Source organism: Artemia sp. Qi Xiang Cuo, chromosome 6 (genome assembly GCF_049724085.1).
Source record: "Artemia sp. Qi Xiang Cuo chromosome 6, ASM4972408v1, whole genome shotgun sequence".
Classification (NCBI taxonomy): domain Eukaryota; kingdom Metazoa; phylum Arthropoda; class Branchiopoda; order Anostraca; family Artemiidae; genus Artemia; species Artemia sp. Qi Xiang Cuo.
Window position 1 is genome coordinate 23456320 of NC_142799.1, and position 25187 is coordinate 23481506.

Here is a 25187-nt window from a genome sequence, read left to right on the forward strand (position 1 = left end):
CAACTAGCTACGACGAAGGCGAACGATGGACTGCCTTTAGAAATGAACCAAGAATATAACTTTCCTGGAACGGAAGTTGCAGGCCTGGGAACGACCCCTTTCCCACGACTAGCTTTAGTCCCAAGAGCTCCCCCCTGGACCGCTATCGTTGACACATAAATGCCCAACTAACTAAGAAATGAGATACCCGGAAAAGCTTCTCGAATTGATGTTAAATACTTTACATATATATATATATATATATATATATATATATATATATATATATATATATATATATATATATATATATATATATATATATATATATATATATATATATATATATATATATATATATATATATATATATATATATATATATATATATATATATATATATATATATATATATATATATATATATATATATATATATATATATATATATATATATATATATATATATATATATATATATATATATATATATATATATATATATATATATATATATATATATATATATATATATATATATATATATATATATATATATATATATATATATATATATATATATATATATATATATATATATATATATTTATATATATATATATATATATATATATATATATATATATATATATATATATATATATATATATATATATATTTATATTTATATCGGCGCGTACAAACAGCTCCTCTCATTTGATCTGCCATCAGCGGTCCAATTACCCTGGAACACGTATTTTGGCAGAAACTTTCTCAAAATGCCTTTGCAACCAATTTGAGACTTCGAAACCTATTTTTAATTCCTAAAAACATCTAATAATAACAATACACTACTAACTACCGATTTTCATGTATGTATTGGAATAAATTAATTCAAAATTAGTTTCTTCAAAATTAGTGCTCCAACGTTGAAGCCAAGTTTCGCGTCCAAGAGAAATCTGACTTGTCTACCCGTGAAAAGATCTGATACCGCCTATGTTTATAGCTGCAAAAACGTTCTCCGGAGCACTCGCACCCCGGTCCGGGTTTTGATAATGGGTGAGATAGGGAATGATCATACGGGATAATTATATGAACTGTGGTCTATGGCCACTAAAAATTACACACTAGTTTCAATGATTAAATTTTGGTTGAGAGTCCTTCAGTTACTGAGTGACAGGTAGCTTAAGGCAGCTTATGAAGATATACTCTCACAGGGGAAGAAAGATCATGGCCACTAAAAACCAAAAACATTTTAGACAAAACAGGGTTTTTGGTTTGGAATGAAGGTAGAGGACCAATGGATATAAATACAAATTGGGAGAAGGATATTAAGATACTGCTATAGAGTGAAAGATCAAGAAATGGAGTAAGGAGATAAAAACAGGAAAATTGTATTATTATGAAAAGTCTTGAAAAGAACTAATAAAAATCCAACTAAATATTTGATATATAATTATATTAATTGTTGAAAGATCACCAGACATGGATTATATTTCACTGCAATTTTATTTTCATTTTCAATGCTGCAATAACTGGAAAAGAAAACATTTGTAACATAATTCGTTTTCAGCAGAACGCCAATGACGCAGCAGACTTATAAATTTTTACAGTTAGGGAAGGGGCACTAGCCAAATTCTTGTCTGTAGTGAAACTATATTTTTCTTGAAGAGTCTTGGAAAGAATGAATAAAATTGAATTGAATATTTGATATATAATGATATTAATTGCTAAAAGCTCATCAGTTCAAAATTTAATTTTACTGTAAATTTGATTCCCAATTTTGTAATAAGTAAAACAGAAAATATTTATAATATAATTTGTTTTCAGTACATGCTAATGACGCAGTAGGTTCTTACTTTTACAGTTAGGGAAGGAGGCAGTACCCAGGCTCTTGTCTGTGGTGATTTTTGTTCGTTTAAGCTTGATTTATAAATTCAATTTGTTTTATTCGTTTTAAGATTTATTTATTCATTTATATTAGGACCTATTGTATGTTTATTGCTATGATTGTTTATTTTATTTCTGTTCGTTATGGGTTTCATTTATGCTTCAATAGTAAAATATTTTTGTTCGTTTTAAGATTTATTTGAAAATTCAATTTAAGCTCTGCTCGTTTTAATATTTATTTATTCATTCATATTAGCACCTGTTGCATGTTTTTGCTATGATCGTTTGTTTAATTTCTGTTCGTTTTGGGTTTCATTTATTCTTTAATAGTAATTTCTGGTCGTTTAGTGTTTGAATTATTGTAGGTTTTTATTGCCTTTGATCTTAAATTTAATATGGCCTTTACTTTTCAACAAAAAAATTCTTTTCAGGAATTTTTTATTTTAAATAAATCTTCTTAAAAAGCTATGAAAACAATATACTGTTAAAATCCTATGTTGAGTTACCTGAGCGAAGTTAAGTTGACAGTATGTTTGATATATACAGTATGTTCTTGTATGTATCAAAGAGGACAATTTGGAGTAGAAACGGCTGATTACACTGATAATTTACTAAAAAAAACTTTCGAGGTATTTTCACAGATTGTTCTGACCAAATAAAAGACCTCGATCATTTGTCCTAGTTAGCGGAAGATTCTTTGTCTTGACAGGCTTTATTCTCCGTGATAAGATGAGGACTTTTATGACGGGGACACCACTTTTAAAATGGCAGTGAATGATGGTAAAGTTAAGGGAAATGCCCCAAGTTTGTCGCTATAGAAAATGATGGATAGAAGAAGGCTCCATTAATATTTCAGCTCTAGATAAAGTCAATTTCAAAGATAAGGAAACTGATAAGAAGGGAAGCTCGCGCCGGTCTTTGAGAAAAAGTTAACCCCCCTATTTAGCATTATCCAGCAAAATGTTAAATATTAACTTAAAAGTCAATGGGCATTGGTTTGCCTTGTCTCTTCTAATTCTCGTATATTCATTCATAAGAGGGTTCATAACAGTGAGTAAAGCTTTATCTCTTATAATTATCTTATAAGTGAATTAAGACATGGTGAAACCTGCTCTCAGCAATGCGTTTATTAACCTTTTTAGGTGTAGAAACCTTATGATCCGTATTATGTCTGTTAGGACGGTTCTAAATATATAAGATTCTTTATTCTAACCATTTGGTACTGTTGCATTATATGGGCACTTCAAAAAAATCAAGTTTGGTAAATGCTAATGAAATAAAATAAAATAGGATGAATATGTAATAGTTTATAAGCAGATTTGGGCTATATATTTGAACATTAGAGGGGGGGGGGAAAAGCACAGCATATATTAAGTACATAAACTAACCTAGGTATCTCCCCCCCTAAACTCCCCAAAACAACAGCTTAAATATCGTAAACGTATTGAAAACCACGCTTTGCATTGCATCTGTTATAGCGGTCTCTGGCACTTAACCCGTCTGGTGGGTTTTTCGTGACTGGTTTACTTGTACAAAATATAAAAGTGACCATATAACGCACCAGTACCAACCATTTTCAGCCTACGTGATTGACCAGGATAAACCATTGAGAGTATATAATCCATGTGTAATTTACGAAAAAGATTACCAGTCTTATCTATAAAAACCTTGAAAATAATAAAAAGAATGCTAAAACTAAGAAAGAAACAGAAACTTCAATCATAAAATCCAAAGAGGGGTACTGGGGTGTATGTACTGGTGTCGCCACTTATTGATGCAAAAGTGGTGCTAAAAGGTTGCTATGCCACTTACTCGAAGGGGAGAACCCCTTGTCGGCCCAAATGTTAGTGGGATTCCCGCTCTTACCCCAACGGTTCCGTAAATAACGGATTTACTGATAGGACCTTTTCTGGCTCCCACCATTGTTCGTGGCGTTTAGCCGCTGGCAGTAATACCGGTAGGCCACAACGCCACTTGCATGGTAATATACAGGTGTCACTACTTATTGGAGGGGAAAGCCCCGGCCCCAAATTATAATGCTATGCCCGTGTCTACCACACCGGTTCTGCAAATATCGGGTTTGGTACTACCCGATTTACAGTATACCCTGTCCCAGGGTATGATAACGTGATCGAGTAGTCAAATGGCCACTTCCTAAAGCCAAATGTACCCGCCTTGGGTTACGGCTAGAAAATCTCTAACTCTCTCCTTGGAGGTAACAAACCTCCCCGTCAATATAATAATGACGGTACCTCGTAGCTCTATTCCTAACCTGCCTGGGTTACGGAAACTACTATACAGTTTGTAGAAAATACCTTACTTATGTTCTTCCAAAAGGTCACAATAGTACCACAAAAATATATATATCCCCGAATGGGGTCAAAACGCAGACTAAAAAATAATAATAATCTTTACAGCACTGTTCATATGGGGGGACCTCCGCTTGGCCCAGCCAACCATCTCCATCCCCATTCAAACCCAATTCTACCTCTTAGCTTTATCTTTCAATGACTCCCAAACCAGGAAGTACAAAATAGAACTTGGTTCAAAGTTTACTTATTGCGACTCCTCTAACTTAACAACGAGAATTTAACCTGTCTTTTGAAATCATACTATAAGCAAATGTAATTAAGAAAACGAAAACAGGTCAGTTATCTGAAAGGAAAAGAAACAGGGGTGGAACCCCAACACCTCCCCCCGTAAGATAAATGACCGCCCACGCTACCTTGGTCCACCCTTACAAACATAAACACTTAACTTCAACTTTACAAAATCCATTTGCCTTCTCTCTTCCACCGCTTGGCTCTGGATCGGTCGTCATCAACACGTCTCTACTGTAGGACCACCATGGTCTATATTGTTTATCATCCGCATTAGGTTTTGAAAGTTGAAGTCCCCAGAATTCGTAGACAATCATTGTGCGTAGCACAATCAAAAACAAAAAATGTCTCGCTCTCACGAATTTACATTTGAGAGGAGCAGAGAATCAGTTTCTGGCACATATGACGATGCCAACCATCATGAAAATTTGGCTGGACTAGCCTCTTAATTTCCATCTGTAGAAACAACCCCACATCTCGATAAAAAAGTAAATTGCCCCTTGGCATAATTTCAAATAATCTAAGGCCGAAAATACAAAGGCCAGTGACAACGATAGGGGTACAGGGAAATGATGTAAAAATTTTGAGCGAACCATGAATCGCTTTTCTCTGGGCCCCATTCCCTAAAGTAATCGAATGAATAATGCTCGGCGATGAGGGATGAAAATAATATTGAAGACTGGAAAGACAAGGCTTCAGTAAAGGGATAACAACTAGTCCGCCAGTTGTGCATTGAGGAAAAGGACTATCTTTTGCAACTTCCTGCTGGGAATCTTGCCCAAGGGATTCCTCCCCCTCATAAAGGAACAACCCCTCTTTTGAGTTGATCAGACCAATATCGGATTCCTTTCCAAATCTTTCCAATCCGACTCGACATTCAATATCTCTCAACTTTCCCCCAACCCGTTGTAGGTCATTCATGTTTATTTCGTAACCATCTTGTTTTATTCCCCATGGGTCTTTGGCCTCTTTCCCTCCCCCCGATTATTTATGTTATCAAGGCACAGCCCATCCAACATGTTTTTATTTTTCGCCACTGCAAGCTGAATCTCCAAATTTTGTCTCTTTTTTGCATTCCTCTTTTCATCTCTACTTCTCTCAATTCTGTCATTCGCGCAAAATAATAAATCATCGTTAAATCTGATTTGGACTCCAGTGTCCACCATCTTTGACTGCATTACTTCATTGTAGATCCGTTTAATATCTCTTTTCTCTCTCTTACTTCTCTTTACTTTTACCGTAGAAATAAATATTTCGTTATCAAATGGGAACTGAACTCTGACATTTAGTTTTTCATATTGTACTAAAATTTCCCGAACTTTGCGAGGAAAAGCGCGTACAATAAATTACGTCTCATTTTTCTCTGGTACAATCAGTGCTTCATTCTAGCCTGTACTTGTTAGCGTCTCATATTCATTAAAAGTGTTCTCAAGTTTTCCATTTTCTGGAAATTTTCCCAACAAATCATTCTCACGCGTCTTATTCTCAATATTTTTTGGTCTTTTTACTTCCGCATCCCATTTTTGTGGATTATCAACATTTTGAACACGCGTATCAAGTATTTCGTTTTTCCGACCGGGTGGCACAGCCTCCCAATTTGTTTTATGGGCCGGTCCACCTCCCCGCCTTGTCAACGAAGTAGCATATTCTCCTGTCGTAGTGTAATTTTGTAATTTTCCCACTGTTAAAGAAGTCGCTTTTAACGATAGGAGATTTCTGATATCTCCAAAGTCTCCTCCTACTAAAACATCCACTGCTAGCGTAGGTACTAAGCCTACTTTTATCGTTTTTCTCTGGACCGTACCCTCCTTCTTTGCAATTTCTATTTTTACCCAAGCAGACGGACATGGGTGCTTGTCTCCATAATAACATAATGTTGTAATCTTATTTTTATGGTCTATCTCCGTTCTATTAATTAGGCCAGTTCGCACATAGGTTTGGTCACTGCAGGAATGAATTGCCATTACGACGTTCAACTTTCCGTATATTTTATGCGACTCTGTAAATGTGTAATTTTTTTCCTTGTTATGGGTCAGGGCCCAGGCTGTCGTTTTATGTGGTTATTGGTCATGTTTACTTGGGCAGTTTCTTGCAAAATGCCCCTTGGTACCACAGTTATAGCAAGCTAATTCTCCTTGCGCTGTGTTATAGTGCCTAGTTTTGTTATACTCTTTATGTTGAAATATGTCTGTGTCCTCAACTTCCTGTCTTATTTTGGTCCATCTATTTGCTATTTCCGCCATTTCTTCGCTTGTTTTTGGTTTCTTTTCTTTCAAATATATTTTCAATTCTCTGTGAGTATTTTCTAGAAATTGTTCCATTACTGTTTTATCTATTATTTCCTTTATCTTTTCTTTTATTTCTTCCGGGTTTTTTAAAATTCTATAGTTTTGTAACTCTAGCCATTTTAAACAAATATCTTTCAATCTGTACCCGAATTCTTTATATGTTTCGTTGTCTCGTTTTCTTTTGCTTCTAAGCCTTCTTTGAAAGTACTCGGGGGGGAGTTGAAACTTTTCAAAAATGGCTTGTTTTAGTCTTTCAAAATCTTTTGAGTAGTCCATTGGTAATGCTTTATACGCAATTTGTGCTTTGTAGTTAAGGAGGGGCTGTATTCTTGTCACCCAATTTTCTCTCGGTAATCCGCCTAACTCCGCCGTTTTTTCAAAATTGTATATGTATAAATGTATATCTTCATTTTCTTTCATTGGTTGAAGGTTTACTGCCTGCATTATCTATTGTAGACGATTTCTGAGGCTCTTGGGAATTTCTCCCTGCAATCATTTGCATTATTTCTCTTCTATCCTCCCTCTCTGCCTCTTTTTTCGTTCTCTAGCTCTCCTCTCTTTCTCTCCTTCTTGTCTATCTTTCTCTCTTTCTTTTCTATCTTCCTCTTCCTTTTTTTCTCTGGCTACCTCTCTTTCTCTCATGAAATTTAATATTTGTTGTGTTGTATCTATTTGAGTATTCTTTCGCGAGATCCTGCTGGATCTCAATTCAATACTGCTTCTTCTACTCGGACTACTTTGATTTCGTCTTTCATTATTTTTTCTTAATTCATTTTTTGAATCTGTTCGTTCTATATGCGTATTGTCTCTTTCTTTATAGACGACTCTAGCCTTTCCGTCCTATTTTCTATTCTTTCTAATTTCATCTTTCTCAGCCTGCATTTTTTTCTTATATTCTCGGAACTCTCTCTCTCTAAGGTCTCCATATTAGCCTTTCTTTCTATTTTCCTACTTTTTCTATGGGTTTCACTCGCCCTTTTCTGTCTTGAGTTAATCTCATCTCTTTCCGACATAATTTCAAAATTCCGGTAACTTCAAATTACCTCTTCAATCTAAATGAAAATTCTTTTATCCATTTAACTTCCGGTCTCTCGCGAAAAATTGTTTTGACACGCAGCAATTTTAGCCTTATATTTTTGAATACTAATTAGTTGCGCGATATACTGATTCGTAAATTTTTTAATTATGATCTCACAAGGCACAGCCCATAATAGATCTTCATAATTCTATTAATTGATTCCGTATGACTTTCTTTTCTCTTTATATGTAACCACAATAGGCTACTATCCCTTTGTAGGCTAACTTAACTTGTCTCTTCGAAAACGCGAAATTCTTTTACTATCAGTGCTGTTGATAGCTCTTTTTCTTGCTGCCACCACTTATTGGGGTGTATGTACGGGTGTCGCCACTTATTGATGCAAAAAATGGCACTAAAAGGTTGCTATGCCGCTTACTCGAAGGGGAGAACCTCTTGTCGGCCCAAATGTTAGTGGGATTCCCGCTCTTACCCCAACGGTTCCGTAAACAACGGATTTACTGATAGGACCTTTTCTGGCTCCCACCAATGTTCGTGGCGTTTTGCCGCTGGCAGTAATACTGGTAGGCCACAACGCCATTGGCTTGGTAATATACGGGTGTCACCACTTATTGTAGGGGAAAGCCCCGGCCCCAAATTATTATGCTATTCCCGTGTCTACCACACCGGTTCTGCAAATATTGGGTTTGGTACTACCCAATTTACAGTATACCCTGTCCCAGGGTATGATAACGCGTTCGAGTGGTCAAATGGCCACTTTCTAAAGCCAAATGTACCCGCCTTGGGTTACGGCCAGAAAATCTCTAACTCTCTCCTTGAAGGTAACAAACCTCCCGTCAATATAATAATGACGGTACCTCGTAGCTCTATTCCTACCCTGCCTGGGTTACGGAAACTAGTACACAGTTTGTAGAAAATACCTTACTTGTATTTTTCCAAAAGGTCACAATAGTACCACAAAATATATATATCCCCGAATGGGGTCAAAACGCAGACTAAAAAATAATAATAATCTTTACAGCACTGTTCATATGGGTGGACTTTCGCTTGGCCCAGCCAATCATCTCTATCCCCATTCAAACCCAATTCTGCCTCTTAGCTTTATCTTTCATTGATTCCCAAACCAGGAAGTACAAAAATAGAACTTGGTTCAAAGCTTACTTATTGCGACACCTCTAACTTAACAACGAGAATTTAACCTGTCTTTTGAAATTATGCTATATTCAAACGTAATTAAGAAAACAAAACAGGTCATTTATCTAAAAGGAAAAGAAACAGGGGTGGAACCCCAACAAGGGGAATGTATCGAAATTATTGCGGCTAAATTTATATCAAGTTATCTTCAGTACCAGCGGCAAGGAGGAAAAGAAAGAAGAAACTTCAAAAACGTACTTTAAAGTAGAAATTGAAAAGTTGAAAACCGAGGAGAGACCAATGAACTTAAATAAACTCAAAAATTAAAAATTGAACAAAGGTAAAAAAAACCTAAAACAAATATTTTTGTTTTGCACCTCTTGTTTATTTTTCATTATATCTTCTCTTACTTACGCCAAGGAGGCTTTGTTGTTTATCCACATGAAATATTCGCAACATGTCTTTCTTAGTCAAAATTTCACTGGCCGTTTCACTTGTCAAAATTCCATTTGCTTGTTTCTTGTTTTCTGAGTTTTTTCACAATCGTTCAGTTAGTTATGATGGTTAAAGTCGGTCAGTGAGAGTTCTTCTGATTTCAAATCTTCTGTTTTGTCTCACCTTCAGTACAAACTCATGATAATTCTAATAAGCCATGTACTTCCTAGTACCCATATAACTACCTAAAAGCTTCCAAAATCCTAAGAAATTTATTTAGGTAATACTTTAAGCTTAGTAGTTTACATATACCTGTTTAATATTTATCAATTAAAAAAACTTTTTCCACAAAATAAGTTTTCAAAGAAAAGTAAAGAACTCCATTAAACGAAAAAGGAGCAAAAGTAAAATAATCTACCAAGCTTGAAACTACCACAAATCAGCATCGATAAATAAATGAAACCCAAAACGAACAGAAATTAAAATAAATAACCGAGTCAAACTCAAAACTAACAGAAATTAACATAAGTTGGGTGCAAAACCCCTAAGCCTTTCCAAGGCCAGAACAAAATTTGCACTTTACTAAAAAAATACAAATGAATGTGCATTGTCAGTTTAATATACATATACTGATATTTAGTAATCAAAATGTAAAAATTATTTGATTTATTAAAGCAAAAACATTTATATTTTTTCAGTAAAGTGCAAATTTTGTTCTGGCCTTGGGAAGGCATAAGGGTTCTGCGCCCAAATTATGTTAATTTCTGCTCGTTTTGAGTTTGACGCGGTTATTTATTTTAATATCTGTTCGTTTTGGGTTTTATTTATTCATCAATGCTGATTTGTGGTAGTTTCGAGCTTGGTAGATTATTTGATTTGATTTCCGCTTATCTTTGGTATGATGGAGCTTTTTATTTTTCTTTGAAAAAATTATTTTTTGGAAAAAGTTTTTTTAATTTACCTTTGTTCACTTTATATTGACATATTCTTTCCATTGAAAAAGGATATAGTTTTCAAAATCTTTTCGTTTTTTAAGACTTTGTAGTTTGTCATGCTATTTGTATAATGGAAAAAAATTTTAAGCAATTTTAAGAACCATACACCCTTTTAAAAATCTGGACAGAAATAGTACTGTTTACCTTAGTTTTATACCTCCTCTAGTTGACCTGAAATGGAAAACTTGATACAATTCACAAAAAAATCTGTTTACTTTCTTTGATAGCTTTGATACACTTACACTATTTTGATTTGGTTAAATTTTAAGAGCAGAAGTAGCCTCGTATAGAAGCATGCCTTATTGGAAATTAGCATTATCACAGTGCATTTTGATTTATATTTGAGGCAACATTTATTTTTTAAACATAATGGACAAATGGGAGGGTGGGAGTGGAAGGGGGATTAGTTGCCCTCCAATCACTTTCGACTATTAAAAAGGGCATCAGCCCTTTCTATTTTCAATCGAATGAGCCCCTTTTGAAGTTTCCACGACAACTCCTTCGATACGAAGTGCCCTGGTCTAAAAAACAACAACAAAGAATATCATTGATCACTTTTGACTATTAAAAAGGGCACTAGCCCTTTGAATTTCAAATCGAATGTGCCCTTTTCTGAAGTTTCTATGACAATGTCTTCTATAAAAACTTTACATGCCCCCAAGGCATAACTTAAAACCCTTGCCCCTAGCACTGTGGTGGAGTATCCTCCTCAAAAACATATTTTCTATCAGTAAATCAACTACGCTGAACAAAATTGCTATCTCAAAATTTTTATTGGATGTGTCTGGGGTAAAGATGGGCGTTGACGGGGGGGGGCAGTTGCCCTCCAATCCCTTTCGACTATTAAAAAGGGCACTAGCCCGTTGAATTTTCAATCGAATGAGCTTTTTTTGAAGTTTCTACAACAACGCCTTCTATAAAAACATTTTATACCCCTGGGCATAACTTAAAAACCTTGCCCTGAGGGTTGTGGGGGAGTGTCCTCCTCAAAAATGTATTTTCTATCTGGAAATCAACTACGCTGAACAAAATGGCTATCTCAAAATTTTAATTGGATGTGTTTGGGAGAATGACGGGGTGTGGAGGAGGGGCTAGTTCCCCTCCAATCACTTTCGACTATTAAGAATGGAACTAGACCTTTGAATTTCTAATCGAATGAGCCTGTTTTGAAGTTTCTACGACAACGCCTTCTATAAAAACCTTATATGCCACCAGGGCATTACTTAAAACCCTTGCCCTGAGGGTTGTGGGTGAGTGTCCTCCTCAAAAACATATTTTCTATCTGGAAATCAACTATGCTGAACAAAATGGCTATCTCAAAATTTTGATTAGATGTATTTGGGGGAATGATGGGCGTGGGGGGATACTCGTTGCCCTCCAATCACTTTCGACTATTTAAAAGGGTACTAGCCCTTTGAATTTCCAATCGAATGACCCTGTTTTGAAGTTTCTACGACAACACATTCTATAAAAACCTTATATGTCCCCAGGGTATAACTTAAAACCCTTGCTCTGAGGGTTGTGGGGTAGTGCCCTCCTCAAAAACATATTTTCTATCTGGAAATCAACTACGCTGAACAAAATGGCTATCTCAAAATTTTGATTGGATGTGTTTGGCGGAATGAGGGGCATGGGGGGGGGGCTAGTTGCCCTCAAATCATTTTCGACTATTAAAAAAGGCACTAGCCCGTTGAATTTCCAATCAAATGAGCTTTTTTTGAAGTTTCTACAACAACGCCTTCTATAAAACATTATATGCCCCCTGGGCATAACTCAAAAGCCTTGCCCTGAGGGTTGTGGGGGAGTGTCCTCATAAAAAACATATTTTCTTTCTGGAAATCAACTACGCTGAACAAAATGGCTATATCAAAATTTTAATTGGATGTTTTTGGGGGAATGATGGACGTGGAGGAGGGGCTAGTTCCCCTCTAATCACTTTTGACAATTAAGAAGGGAGAGAGCCCTTTTAATTTCTAGTTGATTTAGCCTGCTTAGAATCTTCTATAAAAATGCTTTCAATAAAAAAACTATATTAACCGAGTGCTTAACTTAAAACTCTTGACCTGAGGGTTTAGGGGTATTTTCGTTCTCAAAAACAAATGTTTTATTTGAAAATCAACTACGCCGAACAAAATGGCTATCTCAAAATTTTGATTGGATGTATTTGGGGGAATGATGGGCGTGGGGGGATACTCGTTGCCCTCCAATCACTTTCGACTATTTAAAAGGGTACTAGCCCTTTGAATTTCCAATCGAATGACCCTGTTTTGAAGTGTCTACGACAACACCTTCTATAAAAACCGTATATGTCCCCAGGGTATAACTTAAAACCCTTGCCCTGAGGGCTATGGGGGAGTGTCCTCCTCAAAAACATATTTTCTATATAGAAATCAACTACACTGAACGAAATGGGTATCGCAAAATTTTGAGTGGATGTGTTTGGGGAAATGATGGGCGTGGGGGGGGGCTAGTTGCCCTCCATTCACTTTAGAATATTAAAAATGGCACGAACCCTTTGAATTTCCAATCAAATGAGCTTTTTTTGAAGTTTCTATGACAACGCCTTCTATAAAAACATTATATGCCCCCTGGGCATAACTTAAAAGCCTTGCCCTGAGGGTTTTGGGGGAGTGTCCTCCTCAAAACATATTTTCTATCTGGAAATCAACTACGCTGAAAAAAATGGCTATCTCAAAATTTTGATTTGATGTATTTGGGGGTTTGATGGGCGTGGGAGGGGGGGCTAGTTGCCCTCCAATCACTTTCGACTATTAAAAAGGGTACTAGACCTTTGAATTTCCAACCGAATGAGGCTTTTTTGAAGTTTCTACGACAACGTCTTCTATAAGAGACTTATTTGCCCCCAGGGCATAACTTAAAACCCTTGCCCTAAGGGTTGTGGGGGAGTGTCCTCCTCAAAAAGATATTTTCTATTTCGAAATCAACTACGCTGAACAAAATGGCTATCTCAAAATTTTGATTGGATGCGTTCAGGGGAATGATGGAGGGGGCTAGTTTCCCTTCAATCACTTTCGACTATTAAAAAGGGCACTAGCCACTCCAATTTCCAATCGAGTGAGCCCTTTTCGAGGTTTCTAAGACGACTCCTTCGAAACGAACTGCCCGGGTATGGAGAAAAAAAAACAAAAAACAACACATTGTGCCCACATCGTTCTTTACTTAGGTGGGCGTGAGAGGGGGGTTAGTTACTGTCCAATCACATTCAACTATTAAAAAGGGCACTAGCCCTTTGAACTTCCAGTCAAATGAGCCTTTTTGAAGTTTTTATGACAACGCCTTCTATAGAAACCTTATATGTCCCCAGACCATAACTTAAAACCCTTGCCCCGAGGGTAGTGGGGGAGGGCCTCCTCAAAAGCATATTTATATCTGGAAAGCATCTACGCTGAATAAAATGGCTATCTCAAAATTTTGATTGGATGTGTTTGGGGGAATGATGGGCGTGGGGGGGGGGATTAGTTGCCCTCCAATCACTTTCGACTATTAAAACGGGCACTAGCCGTTTGAATTTCCAATTGAATGAGCTTTTTTTGAAGTTTGTTCGACAACGCCTTCTATAAAAACCTTATATGCCCTCAGGGCATAACTTAAAACCCTTGCCCCGTGGGTTTTGAAGAAATGTCCTCCTCAAAAAGATATTATCTATCTGGAAATCAAATACGCTGAACAAAATGTCTATCTCAAAATTTTGATAGGATGTGTTTGGGGGAATGATGGGCGTGGGGGAGGGCTAGTTGCCCTCCAATAACTTTCAACTATTAAAATTTTTCCAATCGAATGAGCCTTTTTTGAAGTTTCTACGACAACGTCTTCTATAAAAACTTTATATGCCCCCGGGGCATAACTTAAAACCCTTGCTCTGTGGGTTGTTGGGGAATGTCCTTCTCAAAAAGATATTTTCTGTTTGAAAATCAAATACGCCGAACAAAATGGCTATTTAAAAATTTTTATTTGATGTGTTTGGGGGAATGATGGGTGTGGGAGGGGGGCTAGTGGATGTGTTTGGGGGAATGATGGGCGTGGGGGGGACTAATTGCCCTCCAATAACTTTCGATTATTAAAAAGGGCACTATCCCTTTGAATTTCCAATCGAATGAGCCTTTTTTGAAGTTTCTACGACAACGCCTTCAATGAAAACCTTATATGCCTCCAGGGCATAACTTAAAACCCTTGCCCCGAGGGTTTTGGGGGAGTATCCTCCTCAAAAAAGATATTTTTTATCTGGAAATCAACTACGTTAAACAAAATGGCTATATCAAAATTTTGATTGGATGTGTTTGAGGAATGATGGGCGTGGGGAGGGGGGCTATTTGCCCTCCAATCACTTTCGACTATTAAAAAGGGTACTAACACTTTGAATTTCCAATCGAATGAGCCATTTTTGAAGTTTCTAAGACTACCCCTTCTATAAAAAAAACTTATATGCCCCCAGGGGATAACTTAAATCCCTTGCTCCGAGGGTTGTGGGGGAGTGTCCTCCTCAAAAAGATATTTTCTATCTGGAAATCAACTACGTTGAATAAAATGGCTATCTCAAAATTTTGATTGGATGGGTTTGGGGGAATGATGGGCGTGGGGGGGCTAGTTGCCCTCCTATCATTTTCGACTATTAAAAAGGGCACTAGCCACTTCAATTTGCAATCGAATGAGCCCATTCCAAACTTTCTACGACAACTTTTTCGATAGAAGTGCTCGGGTATGGAGAAAAAAAAAAAAAAAAACATTGTGCCCACATCGTTCTTTACTTAGGCAGCGCTAGCGCGCTGCCTATGATAGATGGCTCTATATCTATTGGAACTAAATGCGTTTTTCTTTTATTTCAGCTAATGGAAAGAGATGAAAACATTCGAATTACTAACAGCGACGGGCTACGGTCATATTCGTTTGTTGAGAATGTATCTGTGTTAAAACTTTACGCCAAAGAATTGCAACCACAGTTTTTACCATCGGTAAGCTCTTTTATAAGTATTACTATTCTTTTATTAGCACCATTTAACTCAAAGATATGTTTAGCACATGATAGACCTATATGTAAATTAGTTAGGTTAGTTAGTTCAAAGCTTAATTGAGTTATTTTAATGTACCTTAGACATATGATTTAGTCATCTTTTATTGCAATATTATTTAGCACTTCTTACCATTTTAACTATTTCAGTTTTCAGCAAATTCTTTACATGGATTATTGTTATACAATGACTGCTTTGATTGCGGTGCTGTCTGTCTGTGCGTCTATTCAGGTAATAAACGTTTGGGGCTAACCTCTGTATTAAATAAAGAAAAATAGGATTTTTGAACTGAAATTAAGGAGCAACTTTAAAACTAAAAACGAACAGAAATTTTTCCCTATATAAAGGGCCCTTCTCAATACCTTGCTCTGTATACTAAGGCTGTGAGTGCTTTTAAAAAAGCTTCCTATACCAATTAAACGGCCTCTGTGTTTCAGTAGCAGTTCATAAAAAAATGGGCCAGACAGTCGAACTTTAGCGTAAAGAGCAAGATATTGAGAAGGGGGCAATCCTTCATATACAGAATAATTTCTGTTTGTTTTGAGTTTTAATTTTGCTCCCTACTTTCAGAAAAAAAAACTTTTTTCTTCATTCAATTTCTGATTGTTTTTCAAATAATGCCGGTAAATCTGGATCACACTCGATGAGATATAACCCCCCCCCCCTCCCCACTCACTGAACACTCCTCCGTGAAAGTTCACCCAACGTAAATTGCACCTCCCCCTCCCCCCTCAAATTCCCTCCAGATAGTTCCATCCTTGCTGAAAATCTCCCCCGTAAAATTTCTTGCGGAAGATTTAGCCTGAAAAATTCTCCTTAGCATACTTTCATTTGAAAAAGACTTTAATTTCTAATCGATGTCTCAATCCCTTTGAAAATGCCCCCTTCCGTGAAAATTTTTTCCAAGAAATCAAAACAAACGGGAAATAGCCCCCGGATAATTCCCCCAGAACATCTCCACATGCAAAATTGAGTTGGCAAATAGAATTTAAGACAATTAAAAGGAATTTTGAATAGGAATTCTGTCAAATCCCCCAGTGAAAAATTTCCCTTGGAAAATTCACCCCCCGGAAATCCCCCACAAAGAAGATTTTCCTTATGGAAATCCACCTTAAACACAAAATAATCCCTCCCCCCCCCCAAAAAAAAAAAAATGTCTGTATGCTTCTCAATAACAAATACTATGCGTAACAATTGGCAAATTTCATAACATACAGGCCTCTCCCCACAAACTGTAGGGACGCCATTTTACCCCTAAAGACATAATTATTTGATCTTTCAACTAAACTGAAAAAAATTACTATCTTAAAATTTTGATCTCAGATAACTTCGGGGAAAAGGGGCGTGGGAGGGGGCCAGCTGCTCTCCAATATTTTTGGTGAAAATAGCGACGAAGACCACACTGCCTTTCCATCACAAACAACAAAAGTACGAAGAACAAAAGGGAAAACTTTTTGTAAGACAGTGGAGATAAACTCTCCACTGTCTTACAAAAAGTTTTCCCTTTTGTTCTTCGTACTTTTGTTGTTAATATTTTTGGTCACTTAAAAAGAGCACTAGAGCTTTTAATTTTTGTTCGAATGCACCCTCTCCTGATCTGCTAGGACTATTATTTTCAATACGATCACCCCTGGGAAAAAAAAAATCAACACGCACACGTGATCTGTCTTCCGCCAAGAATAGCAAAATTCTACATTTTCGTACATAAGAGCTTGAAACTTCCACAGTAGGTTCTCTGGTACGTAGAATCTGATGATGTTATTTTTAATTAAGATTCCTTGATTTTTAGGGGGTGTTTCCCCCTATTTCAAAAATCAGACACATTTTCTCAGGCTCGTACCTTTTGATGTGTAACGCTAAACTTAATAAGTTTTATATATTTGTAATCAAATTTTTCTATAAAAAACCTTATATGCCTCCAGGGTATAAGTTACAACCCTTGCCCTGAGGGTTGTGGGGGAGTGTCCTCCTCAAAAACGTGATTTCTATCTGGAAATCAACTACGCTGAACAAAATGGCTATCTCATATTTTTTATTTGATGTGTTTTATGGAAATGGTGGGCGTGGAAGGTGTGTCAGTTGCCTTCCAATCACTTTCGACTATTGAAAAGGGCTCTAGCCACTCCAATTTCCAATCGAAAGAGCCCTTTTCAAAGTTTCTACGATAACTCCTTCGATACGAAGTGCCCTGGTATAAGTTGAATCTATTGATTTATCTATTAACATTAAAATTTTGTTTTTTAGAGTTTTGGTTACTATTGAACCGAGTCGCTCCTTACTTCTACCACGAACTGTTTGATGACTTTTTTAACTCAAGCCACATAACAAATGCAGATGGTAGATCAGGCCACCTGTCTAAATTTCTAAGCATAATTGCAAAACATGTATTATGAGGAATGGCCACGCAGAAAGTGTTGATACAAGCAGGATTTTTAATATGAGAAAATCAGTAATAGCAAAAACCTGTTTTAAAAATAACGGGAAACACGCTATTTAAAAGGACTACAAGCTGAAAACTTTTAACTAGCATAATTATTCAACAGAAGAGACATTAATGTTAACGTAGCTGTTGGAGCTTACGTGCAAAGTCAGTCATTTTTTTCAGTTTTTGGTGTTTATTGATTAATCATCGTGTATATTCCGCAAAATGCTTATTTTCTGTTCAATATATTTAATTAAACTGCAATTACTATTTTTATTAGCCAATTTGGCTTACAGGTGTTATCAATCTAATAAACAACAAACAGGTGCAAAATATGAACGATGGCCGAGGGACAATACCCTCTATGCAAATAAGAACTAAAAAAAGATGCTTTAAAAGAGCGCTATCTACACTAAAGTAAAATTACAGTTTTCCTTAGTCTTCCCTGAGTCTCCAAACTCAAACTGAATTCATAACTCCACTGAGGACGTCTGAAATAATGTTAACATAGATATAACACTCTATCCGTACTTTTGCGACCATATGATTCTCTGATATCTGTAAAAATAACACTTTAATATAAACTTCTTTTGGACAATAAGGCCCGAATTCACGCTGAACTCAACAAGACTGTTTTGTGGTAATATCAAAGTACTCAAATCAGTTATTTTGCCGCATTTTAATGAGAGCCATAGGTAAAAAACTAATTCAGAATCAAAAAATTTCTTCTTTAAACAATGCATGTTCAAGGCATAACACCTACTCAAAAACTTTCTTCTTTGCTGTAATCGGGTGTGTACGCAGGATTTCTTTAAGTGGAGGGGAGGAGGGTAAACAGAAAACATAAAAACCATTTGGCAGCAGTCATCACTTGAATACAGCTATTATTTGGGAGCAGTTTGACATCTCTGCTATTAATTAATGGTTTCCAGTAGGGCTATATCCAGCAAAGTATTCTTTACTTGTTAAAATCTGACAAAAGTATCTGACAAAAGGATCTAACAGATTACAGAGCAAACAAGCAGTTTTACAACTAGATTTGAATACTTGAATGAAGACTTGCCCAAAAATAGGACTTAAAAAATAAATTTTTTCTGCAGGTGTATATTCATCTGAAATCTTTTTTTTTCGAGGAGGCTATTCTAACAAAGCCTTATATTCCTTCCTTCAAGATGAGTTTAAGCAGTTGTGTAAAATCTTAACGTCTTAAAGGACTAGCGGCATATTAGTAACTTTGGATGTACCTGGAACCGTGATATATTTCATTAGTAAATATGTGTGGGAGTTAAAGTTGGCCACAACATCTTCCGAACCAAAGAGCTCAATCAAGTTGAGAGTCTTCGAGAGTCTGACTTTATCAGCAATAGCGGCCCCCTGTCTTCCAGTGGACCTTTTTCACTCCAGTTTTACAGTGTACTTAATGTTGGTATGGATCTCCCCTGTGATGGATATCTCTTCCCGTTGATATGCCAATATATAATTTCTTGCTCGTATGTTGTTCAGCCTAGATCAAGCTAGCATAACCTAGTAATGTCACAGGGGAGGGTGAAATCTCGTAGTGACAGTCTTAAGAGATGAAACCTCTTTAGAGATGACACTCTTGAGAATACCTGAGCACTAGCCATTGACTGCATATCTTCGAAGAAAAAAGATAATATCCCCAAGCCTGTCCAAGGGGCTTGAGAATTAAGTCAAATAGCTCTTCCCAGCTTCCGAATCTTATCTTGAGTGATGATAACTTTTCTAACATTCCATGCATATTAATTGTTTTCTGTATCATTTCAAGAAGCCAGAATAGCTAACATCTTTGAAAGGTCTTCGTTCTTTAAACTTTCAAATTTACTAGTGAAGAAAGTTCTTGCAAAACAGATGATTACAAAGTAAACAGATATAACTTGTCCATTAGCCTGGAGTAAAATTACTGGAATTCTCCAGACAACTTCTCCAGACGAACAGTTCCTCATTAGTAAAAGTATGTTTTTGCTTTTTGTTTTATGCTCTTGAAAATTGTCAACTAACCAAAATTTTGGGATAACCAATAAGAAAACACATTTGAGCAGAGGCGTCCATGAGGGGAGTGGTTTCCCCTGCCTGTCTGAAAAGAGAAGGACGTCACTTTTTCGCCCTGCTATAATTATTAAACCATATTCACCAGCACTACGGATGAAGCCACGCATAAGAAGTCTGGGAAATGTGACTCAAATCTAATTTTCTAAAGGCTTTAAAGGCGCGACGAGCTTTAAGGTAAATAACAGGGACAAACCCAGCAATAAATTTGGGAGGGGGATGAATAACTTGATTAAAGGATAGTAGTACTGGTTAAAAGGGAAAAAATAAAGTTTTTAGAACATAAGGTATATTCTTTATTGAAACAACAGTGTAAATATGTAATACCGGGTATTAGTAGGTGTACCGGTCGTTGTTTTCTTTGACAAGACAATTTTACCCCTAGGGTTATTGTACAACGCACTTTATATAATAAAAAGTTTCAATGTTTATTTCGGGGTATGGTAAATTGTAAAACAACTAATATCATTTATCTGTTGGAATGTAAAATCTGTGGCTTACAATATGTGGGGGAAAGTATTAATAGCATGTATGAGATATTTTCGGGACACAAAAGCACAATTAATGGGAAACAAAACTAATAGCTATCTGGTACAACATTGTAATAATGGTACCTTCTCTTGAACTAATTTAACTATTACGATTTTAGAAAATCTGGATTTAAATAATCTAACTAAAGAAGAGAAAAATATAAAATTGCGTAAACGTGAAGATTATTGGATCCATGTCTTTGGTACTGCTTATCCTTTCGTGTTGAATGATCGAGTGGCTAAATATGGAGACATGTCTAATGTTGTTGTTAATTGTATTAATGGTTTAATGGATTATCCTTCTTTTAATCATCCAGTTAAACGTCGATCAAGAGGGCATAGGAAAAATAATAGGAAAAAGAATATAGATTTAGATATCTATTTGAGGGAGTTGTGCCAGCTATTTGAGTCTAATGGTATGGCAAGTATAATAAAATGCTTAAATAAATTATCAAAAAAAAGCTAATAAAATTCTTTTGGAATATAAATAATAATACACCATGTAATTCAAAAATTAAACTAATTTATGATACAGTAGGCTATGTATTTTAGCTAGAACCAAATATATTTCAAAGGATAAAAAGTCTGATAAGACTGTTAATAAAGAGAAGAGATTATATTTATCTATAAATTTTAGAAGTAAACAAATACAGGATATAAACTTACCTGTAATTTTTAACCAGGCTAATGTGAAACAGGCTCTTCCTAGTAATTTAAGTTATAAAAAAATCTGATAATAACATATAAGTTCTTAAAAACGATAGGACAAATGATTTTTAATTATAATTTAATACTTAAGAATTTTGACACGGATAGTAATTGGAAACCTGTTTGTAAGTGTGAGCAATTTTTATCATTTGTTAATCCAGCTAACGAACATATTATTACAGGTGATTTAAAAATAATAAAACAAATGGATTTGCAGAATATAATGAAAATGGGGGCTAAATTCCGTCTAAAATCATCTAAAACACTCGAATGTGCTTAGTGGGTTAAATAATGATCTAGAATTATTTATCGGTAATTGGTGCAAAAAGAGAGAAATAATAAAAATAGTTTTCAGAACTGAAAAAAATTAATTATTAATAGGGTTAGAGGTAAAATAAATAATATGATAAATAATTATAACAATGAGGAACTTTTTTGTAATGCCAAGATAAAACAAGCGATTGCTAGTATAAAGAAGAATTTTTTAATTGTACGCATTGATAAAGCAAATAACAAGTTTGTAATAATATGTCAGAATCTATTTTTTGATGTTTTGATAACAGAGCTTAGTACAACAAATACATATAAAAAGGTTCAAGATGTTAATAATAGTCTATTGAATGGAATAGAGGATACACTTTTTTAACAATTGAATATTAATGTTAATGATAATGATAAAAATTTTCCTTTTTTATATTGGACGGCAAAATTTCATAAAAATCCCCCGAAACCACGCTTTATTCCGGATGCAGCAAGATCCTACCAGAGTTGCGGCGACTGACCTTCCGTGTATTTTAGGAGAAATTAAAAATAAATTTAAGTCATATTGCTCGGGAATTAAAAAATTTTCTAAGTTTAATCCATATTGGATTGTTAATAATTCGTTGCAAGTAATAGATTCTCTGGCTTTAGTTTCAACCAAACGAGTGGACTCGTTTGATTTCACTACATTATATACAAATTTACCAATTACTTTAGTATTTATAAATTTAAAAAAGATTATTAAGAAAGCTTTTCTTTTGTCTAATTTGGCTTTTTTAAAAATTGATACGTATAATAAGAAGGCGAGATGGACTAATTACTTTAACAGTTCCACTAGTTCAAGATGTTATAGCTTAGATATGATTTATGATCTACTAGAATTTGTTCTTTTTAATACTTTTATAAAATTTAATGGTAATCTGTATAAGCAAAGTATTGGAATTCCTATGGGGGGTAATGCTAGTCCATTTATAGCGGACCTGTTTTTAAGCTATTTAGAATATGATTATATGATGGATAAAAAGAACCCAAGTAACATAAAATATTTGCTTTCAAATAATAAAAGATATTTAGATGACCTTCTGGTGATTTTTTTTTATGATTTGATCCAGTGGAGCTATACCAAAATTTGAGTACACATCACGGGTTCGATATAGATGGGGAAGCCGAAAACTTCTTTAATGGCATGGTTTTGGGCAAATTTTGTTTTTTAGTGAAGGAGCGATTTGTATTTCCCCAAACTGATCCGCAATAAGAAAAGTAAGGAAAAATAAAGAAATAATAGAGGGTAACTAAGATATCAGGAGGAAGAAAATAATACACACGGTTAATCATAGCTACTTGTCGCAAAATTATTCCTGTGATGTAAGAAATGTGATTAGAGAATGACAAGCATGAGTCAATAAATACAGCAAGAAACTTGGCAACCTCCACTTGCTGGAGGATGTCGGAGGAGTACTTGAGACCAAGAGCATGTTGGATTGCGTGTGTATTGTAGGGGGTTCTAAATGATACTACTTGACTTTTTTTGCTATTAATGGTGATGTTATTCGTAAGGCACCACGCCTGGACTCTGTTCCGAAAGACTTGGGCAGAGGTTATTGCCGATGGTAAATTGGTGCCATTGATGAAGAAGTTGCTGTCATCAGCAAATAGTACAGGATACACTGAAGGGCCAAGGTCCATAACAAGATTATTGATATCTAGGAGAAATAAAATAGGGCCTAGAACGGAGCCTTGCGGGACACCCCTCCGAACAGGTAAGGCCTGAGAAGATACTCCACCTAGGTTTACACTCTGTACACTTCCAGATAGATAAGAGACGAAGCAAGAGAGGGTAACACCACGAATACCGTAACTATTTAATTTATTTATTAAAATACTATGATCGACCGTGTCAAAGACCTTGGAGAAATCCAAAAATAAGCCCAATACAGTTTTTTTAATGTCGAGTTGTGAGCGTATGAACTGTGTGGCGTCAATTAGAGCATGAGAAGTTTTAAATTTCGGCCGAAAGCCATATTGATGAGAAGAAATCAATGAAACGGAGTGCTGACTGCCGAACAGAAAGGGAGATAGACGTCTGAAGATATTTCTCTCGAGCACTTAGGATATAATGTATTACAGGTAATTACTTGGCAAAAAAAAAAAAAAAAAAAAAAAAAAAAAAAAAAAGTCTTCCTAATTTAGTAACTGAAATAAATGAGCACTTGAACAAGGTCTAGACCTTATTCATCCATCCAATCACATAGGAAAAAGTAGTACAACTAACCCAATGATCCGAAAATGAAGTCCAAAATACAGAAAAATTGTCCCAAAACCAAGCCATAGCACCTTAAATCTACAACAATTTAATATTCCCTAGGTGATCACCACATATCAGGGCTCATTAGATGAAAACTCATTGCCTATATAGGTTTCGGCGCCTAAATTTCATTACCCAGACAAAATGAGCGCGCCATGCCATAATATGGCATACCCCCATGTAGTAACACCTGTGGAATACCTATGAACAAAAACCAAAGAAAAACATGGATCTAGAATTGAAGCAAAGGAGTACACCCTGTAAGGAGGGGCGGGAGTCAGTATGAGGAATATTAGAAAAATAATTATTAAATGCGTCACGTGCATGTAAAGGGTCAATTAATCTGCCATTTGTGTCTTTAAGGTGAATAGGTGTAGACTTTGATTTTTTATTTTTTGAGAGTATTTTATTAATGGTGGACCAAATATTTTTCAGGTTTCCTTTGCAATTGAGAATTTTGTATAATAATAATTTTTCTTCGGTTCACGGATGAGTTTAGTATATAAGTTTTTGTAATTTTTATAATTTGATAGGTCAATATCACTGCTGGTCTTACAGGCTAACTAATATAATTTGTTTTTTGACGATACGAGGAGACAATGAGGCTATGTGACATCCAGGGGCATATAGCGATAGTTTTCCGTTTAAGCTTACGAATAGGAAAAGTTGAATGGATAATCTCACTTAGTCGCTGCGCAAAACCATTTGTGGCAGAATTTACGTCTAGACAATTTAAAACATCGGACCAGTCAACGGTAATTGGGTCTCTTATATTTTGCCTCTAGGGGCCAAACCGCAGAGGATGTCATCAGGGAGTGGAGACCAGCATGGTTAAATATATTTCCATGAAACGTCCAAATGCAGGTCAATATAAAGAGTCCAACCCATACTACGGAATCCCCGGCAAGCGATGCATTGAAGGTTTCATCAGCCCCTTTCCGCAAAATTGGCAATCTGAGGTACTACTTCGGAAACATAGACAACCCCTCAGTGTAGGGTGCTGGAACGTCTGCTCGATGAAATACCTATCGATCCATTCATTTATCGCTGGGGAATCATTGCGTTACAACATAGACATAATGTGCGTTACAGAAACTCGAATCAACGGCATTGTAGAAGGCTCAGAAATTAGAACTCCTGAGGACGACGCTTCTTTCTCCTTTTTCAACTCCGGATCCCTTGATGGATCTGCATATGGTGGAGTGGGCATCATTTTAAGTTCCCTATCAGCGAAGTCACTTCTAGAGTGGGAACCTATCTCACATAGATTAGCAAGAGCACGATTCAAGGGTCACCTATTCAACATATCAGTTATTGTAGTTTATGCTTCAGGCAGAGACGTACCAGAGAGCGAAGCAGATCTTTTTTTTACAAAGTTATAACTTGTACTCATCTTTGTACTCATCAGATGAAAGTCCTCATCTTTATTGAAGGTGACTTTAACGCCACAATCGGGGGAAAAGTATCCAATGCTGAGTCTGCCATTGGCCACTTCTGTCTTGGAGCTAGA

At 35.9% G+C, this 25187-nt stretch overlaps 1 protein-coding gene across 3 annotated transcripts in view; it reads left to right on the top strand.

Annotated features, from left to right (window-relative positions):
- The window catches only part of LOC148951004 (serine/threonine-protein kinase 32A), a 368633-nt gene that overhangs the window by 266382 nt on the left and 77064 nt on the right, over nt 1-25187 (top strand). For all 3 annotated transcript variants that reach the window (XM_089090551.1, XM_089090550.1, XM_089090549.1), the window contains one exon: nt 15202-15327. In XM_089090551.1, coding sequence (XP_088946677.1) covers nt 15202-15327 — 126 coding nt within the window. The remainder of the gene's footprint in view (nt 1-15201; nt 15328-25187) is intronic.